The sequence below is a fragment of the Trypanosoma cruzi genome, genomic scaffold (genome assembly GCF_000209065.1).
Source record: "Trypanosoma cruzi strain CL Brener 1047053516879 genomic scaffold, whole genome shotgun sequence".
Classification (NCBI taxonomy): Eukaryota; Euglenozoa; class Kinetoplastea; order Trypanosomatida; family Trypanosomatidae; genus Trypanosoma; species Trypanosoma cruzi.
Window position 1 is genome coordinate 38,956 of NW_001849545.1, and position 6,230 is coordinate 45,185.

At 57.9% G+C, this 6,230-nt stretch overlaps 1 protein-coding gene and 1 pseudogene across 1 annotated transcript, besides 2 other annotated features; both read left to right on the top strand.

Annotated features, from left to right (window-relative positions):
• Window positions 1–6,230: a sequence feature (areas not merged during assembly with more than two copies in the genome that could not be assigned to a particular haplotype).
• Window positions 2,913–2,940: a microsatellite.
• On the top strand, window positions 4,380–5,048 carry Tc00.1047053510789.10 (mucin TcMUCII, putative; the record flags this gene model as incomplete). Its single annotated transcript, XM_799475.1, has 1 exon — window positions 4,380–5,048. The coding sequence occupies one exon, from the start codon at window positions 4,380–4,382 to the stop codon at window positions 5,046–5,048; it is 669 nt and encodes a 222-aa protein (XP_804568.1).
• Tc00.1047053510789.20 lies at window positions 5,600–6,230 on the top strand (annotated as a pseudogene; the record flags this gene model as incomplete).

Here is a 6,230-nt window from a genome sequence, read left to right on the forward strand (position 1 = left end):
GCTGCGCGAGCGCTCACGGAGTAGGAGGAAGAATTGGCTCCTTGCCCGTTGCGTCTCTGCTTCACGGTCGGGCGTCGGTAACTGCAGACAGCGGGCCTTGCTGTCGGTAGCAATCCGCTCTGCCTTCGCAAGGGTGTCGCCCCGGAGCTTGGGATCATCCTTGTGCATGCCGCGGGGTCAATGCCGTCGAAGTGAAACCGCAAGTGCTCTCGTAAAAGCTTTGATGCCGGTTGATTGCTTTTTATGTTCGCATGCTGGAAGTTGTGCGTCGAGGTCGTTGGCGAAGGACTCCCACTTGGACTTCCACCAGCTGTAGAAAACTCGACGTACCGAAGTGGGTGCCGAGGGCATGGTGTCCTTAAATGCCTGATGCAGCGTGAATGTCAACACATAGTGGTCACTGAGCGGCGGCACGTTGGCTGTCCAGTCGGACACGGTAAGATGCCTTGACCATGTCCGGTCGATACAGGATCTCTCTCTTGCACCACGAGCACACTTTGTCTCACCAGGGGTGTTAACCAAGGTGCGTCCTGCATCCGTGCGCGGTTGTATAAAATTCTACAGCGGAGTTGCTTGGAGGGGTCTCCAGGAAGGGCTCCCACCGTGGGCGACGCACGTTGAAATCTCCACACGGAATGAGCGGCGACGAGACCGAGAGGCAGCTCAGCAACCGCCTAGGGGTTGTGTCGGTTGCGGCGGTGGCCTCATATAGGTGCTCGCCACAATAAGATCACGGTTCTGGCCCAGCGCGAATTGGACCACCACCACGTCGAGGCTGGAATCACGTTGAGGAGTGATGAGGGGCATACGCTTGGAGCGGAGGTTTTTCCGCACCAGCACCGCTGCAACACATTCCTTGCGGATACGTGATTGTGCGTGGAGCACACACTCTCCAGTATGCATGCTGGCGATCTGCTCCGACGACTTCCAGGTCTCCCGGATGGCTATCATGTCTGCTCCCTGCGCCATTAATGTTGCGAGTTTGGCCGGCGTCAGTGAGGGAACGGTCATCTGGAGTGCTGCTATGGGGCTCGGGCTCCGCTCAACGTCTCCGCCTCGCAGTAGCTTTTGCCTCTGTGCGTCACTTACGGCACGCAGACGACACGTGTAGCGCTGGTAAGCGCCGACGAAATCCGGCAGCAGTGAAACCCGCTCGTCCGTCGCATCGTCTGAATCCCACTTGCCGCGATCCCCACTGCCGTCTGCACACTTCGTGCTTGCGTGCCCCCTGGTGGCCGGGATGTGGTTTGGCCCTTCGCGCTGTGTGCGCTTGAATTGTCCTTTCGCGACTCTTCGCTTGTCTTGGCCCCTGGCCCCGGCGGTGTATTGAATGCGTTGCTGCGCTATCTTGTACCCGCAGCCCGCTTCTCGCTCAGAACGATGAGTAGCACCTCCCTTGCTGACGGCAGCCTGCGAAGTTCCTGGGAAACGGGGGACACTACTCGCATCCGCAGACACGGGAAGAACGCATGCCGCACGGGGAGTTGTCGGCCCTCCCGCTGCTCTCTGTGCTGCTAGGGGTGAGCGAGGGACTGGTCCACCGCCGCCTGTCAGCGCTGCCGGCACGCCACCGCCGTCAGCCTCGATTAACGCCACGACGCACGGTCTCCGACGTGGTGACGCCTGTCCGTGACAAAACGGCACGAGGGCTGAGCGAGCGCATCGCCGTGGAGTGTGGGCGTCGCAGGGGCGGCGTCCCGCGCTGCACCGTCGCCGTCGCCGCTCTCTCGCAGTCCCGACCGGCATCTCGACTGCGTTCGACACCGTTGACGATGGGCGAGTGCTGGCTGTGGTCTGCGGGCTCCCGCGCCTGTGCTGTCGAGCCCAACACTGGTTGCGCAGCTGCGTTGGGGTGAGTGATCGCAAACAATATTTCCGACAGTAGCTCGCCTCAGCCGGGGCAGCCCAATGCAGCACGTGGACAACACTGTTCCGAGGAACACTTGTTTAGACGGGTGTGAGCTGCTGCCGTGCGTGGTGCATGGACTATTTGATTGTGTGGGGAGGTGCATGGAGTGACGAATACTTCTGTTTGGCGTGTCGCGGTGTGTTGGAATGATGTTCGGAAAACATGTGAGGGGTGTTGTGTGTGGTTTGTGTGTCTTCTCTGGTGGAGCCGACATGTGTGCGGGGATTGTGGCATTGCTGGCTGACAGTTCCACGTCACTTTTCGGCATTCCTGGATGTGCTGAGGAATGACGGCTGGCGACCAGCGTGTTGGTGCTGCTGGTGGGAATAAGTACACGAGGAATTGGCCGTTTTCTCTTTCCCATGCTGGAACCGATGAACTGGCACGAGGGCACCGGCTGCAGGCTGCCTGCCGGCACGTGTGAGCAGCGGATCCATGCACACACCGACGCTCATCGCAAGAGCTTGTGTGATGACAGTGGCTTTTGTGGCGTGCTTTTGTGGGCGTCAGCCCGTCGGAGAATGTGTGAAGCAAACGGCTGACTGCACACGAGGAAAATAAGTGCGTGCACTGTGCCGTGTTTCGGCGTCGATGGCAGGGCGGCAGGAGGCCCGTGCTGGCAACTGAGATCTTTGTGTGGCGAGGGATGTCGGTGTTGATTTTGGATCGTCGAGGGTGAAATGAGTTTGCTGCTGCCCGTGTGTGTGGCCACTCCGGCGGAGGGCGACACAAAAGGGAGGGATGCAGGCGCTGCGTGTGTGTGTGTGCGGGTGCCATGCAACAACGTCACAACAAACATGCTGCGACTCGGTGACCCTCACATCGCTGTGGTCCTCACGCACAGCCCGGGCACGGCCCGCATCGATGCACTTAGTGGACGGAGTGAGGCATCTTTTGAGGCGCTGCAGGGAGCAGGATGTGTTGACGCAGCCACGACGTGCATGGAGTGTCACGATGGCACAGCCGGCTGTGGCTGGTGGAATATTTGCTTCTCGGAGGCAACAGAGAGAGAGAGAGAGAGAGAGAGAGAGCTGCTGGCGTCGTTGCTGCCTTTTGTGGCCTCCCGTGCCGATTATTGTCTGTCCGCTGATCATGGGTGGTGTGCCTCCACTAGTGACGTCGTCTGCAGGCATTCCACAGCACCAGCGAAACACACATCACGTCGCATGCTTTGGCTGTGGGTATGGTGTCGTGAATGCAGCCGGCATTATTTTGCCCGACTCCTTTTCACTGCTTTGCGACAAATAGATGCGTCGCCGCCCGAGTCATTCGCTGCAGCTCCGTGTGTTGTACTGCCGGCACAATACTCTCGTGTTGTCTGGCGCCTGGCTGACAGTCAAGCACCACTGCGCTGGGACATGCAAGGATGTGGACTGCCGCTCACGGTGTTGGGCACCGCTGTTTGGATGCGGCGGCCACACGAGCGGATGCATTGTGGCACAATCAAATGCGTGAAATACGCGGAATCACAGCGGCTGCAATAATATCGACGGTGTGGCACCACGGAGTATGTGAGGGGTGATGCATGATGAATCAGAGTGGGCGGCATGCGAGGGAAGTGCACCGCGACGGAGCGTCGCCCCGCCCTCAGCCTGCAGGGGAATGTACGCCCACGAAATATATGGTCGAGGCACCACCAAACACGCATGCCCTTCTGTGCAGCAATAAATAGGAGCGAAGGTGCGTTCCGGTGCGTGGGAGTCCCCTCACATATTCTCATTTCCACCGCAATAAACGGCGAGGAATCAGGTGCCACAGCAACGAAGGAGGAAATAAAAGCATCTATTGCAGCACTTTACCAGCGAAAAGCAGGAACAACACAAATTGAATTATTGGCTGCACCAACACAATAAAAATTCACAAGAGAAGGAAACAGTTGTGCACACTGCAGGAACCCCAACACACGATGCAGGCATGAAAGTTTACCCTCCGCAAAAACAATAACAACATATGCAGACATCCTCCACCCTCCAAAAAGAAACAAATAAATGGCTGCTTTTTTCCATCCCTTGCGCTTGACTTTGCGTGTGCTGCTGCTGCTGCGGTGGTGGCTGCGCTTCCCGTGGACCAACAATCCACGTGGTGTGCGGGGATCTATTCTTTTTCATGGTTACTTTGCTGTTGTGTTGCTGTGTGCGCTGCACCTATTCTCGTGTGTGCGTGCCCTCCGTGAGGGGTGCCGACACGACGGACCGCTCTCGCCGTATGTACATGCGGTGGAGCCTTGTGTGCCGCTCCTGTTTGCTTCTCCCTCTCCATCTGTGTGTTGGTGTTGCGGCAGGGCTGTGTGTGTGTGCCTGTTGCCGTGGATTGGAGTGTGTGCTGTGCGTGGTGTGCGGCGTACGGTGCATGCCTGGCTGCTGCCCTCTCCTCATGTGTGTGTTTGCCCTCTGTGTGTGTCTGCCGCACCTCTCGTCTCCCCTGTTGCTCTCCATGTCCCTCACTGTGCAGATCAGCTCCACACCACTGAATGACCACACTCACGATGATGACGTGCCGTCTGCTGTGCGCCCTGTTGGTGCTAACCCTGTGCTGCTGCCCGTCCGTGTGCGCGACAACGAGTAGTGGCAATCAAAAAGCGGCCAACGTTTCAACGTCCCCTCAGTCACAGGGAGCAGGTGGTCAAGGCACGTCAGGTGGCTCAGCGTCGCAAAGTACGTCCAGTAAAGAACACACAGGAAGTGGGAGCAAAACGTCACAAGGATTAAGTTCCGGGAACGGTACTGCACAAAATCCAGATGAAAATGGAGCGGTAGGGTCAAAAAATCCGGACGGTGAGGGAGCCGCTCCGGCAGGGAATTCAAATACCGAAGGTACGGAGTCTATTCCAAAGGAGGGAGCAGATGGGTCCGATGGGTCAGGGTTGTCAGGTGGGTCAGTTAGCCCAAACACATTGTCAAGTTCCGTGACCGCTTCTGTACCGGCACAAAGTCAGAAGGAAAATGCGCCAACAACAACCACGACTACGACAGAAGCACCAACTACCACCACCACTACGACTACGGAGGCGCCAACTACAACGACCACCCGCGCACCGTCACTTCTTCGCGAAAGCGACGGCAGCCTCAGCAGCTCTGCGTGGGTGTGTGCCCCGCTGCTGCTCGCCGTATCCGCGCTGGCGTACACCACTCTGGGCTGAAGAATTGTGTGCGGGCTGTGCGTGCCATCACCCAACCGCGGGGACTTGTGTGCGTCCACTGTGGTCCGATGTGCTAAACAGGATAAAATAATGATTGTGTTTTGCCTCACTTGCTTCCGCTGCCCTGCTGTGTGCTCCTTGCCGCTCCACGCATCCGTCACGTTGAACGCACCCCAGACACACTCATGTGCATGGCACGCACACAACTGATTGCGTGGAGTCGCATTTGAGGATGGGTGCGTGCGTGCTGGAGCCATACTGTGCAGCCCTTTTTTGTGTGTGTTTACATTTTAACTTCATTGCTGTTCGTTTACCTGTGTTTTGTTTCTAATTGTTTTGTGTGTTTTTCTGTTTGATTGCTGCAGGGCGTTGTGTGTTTTTGCCCTTTCACTGCTTTCAACTGCCTCATGGTGTGTGTGCGCTGCCGCTGCTGGGCTGCTGCCATTTGTGACTGTGCGGTGGCTGTGCGTGGTGTAGCGGCCGTGTCTTTTCTTTTGTTTTCTGTGCTTTTGCAGGCGGATCCACAGCGTTGGGCGACTCCACTGTTTGTGATGATGACTGGCCGTGTGCTCTGCGTCCTGTTGGCTCCTGCAGTGATGTGCAACAGCTCGTGCGTGTTTTTGACGGCTGCTGCGACGGTGTGTGTGTGCGGCCCGCTGGTGATGGCGCGGTGACTGCTGAGCACGCGCGGGCTGTGATGGCTGCGGAAGGAGGACCGTGGCCGGTGGCTCTGGACGAAAGGGGAACGTGAACTCTGAGGTTGACAGCAATCAGGAAGACGAGGAGGGTGGAGAAAACACGGCGGGTGAGGGCCCTAATCCGACCGCCGCAGGACCACTCACTGCTCCGACGAGGCAGGATAAATCCTGCAGCGACCCACTGCGAAGTAACAATTGCAATCCGTCCGGCACTGGCAGCGCCTCTGCCGCTCAGATGCGTGCAAATGGACCGGAGTCTTTGGGCGGAGGGCACGCTGGTGGCGGGAGGACCTCCCAGGGAAGTGAGGCTTCGGAAAAAATCGTCACGGGACAGTCACAGTGCCAGGGACGGCAAAGGAAACACCGCAATACGATGAAGGAGGAGAACCCGGAGCGCAACACGAGGCCGACCAAACCACGAAAATGACTGTGATGACTTGTTGCGCAAAGCAGCAGTGGAACCAGGAGGGTCACCAGCGAAGTC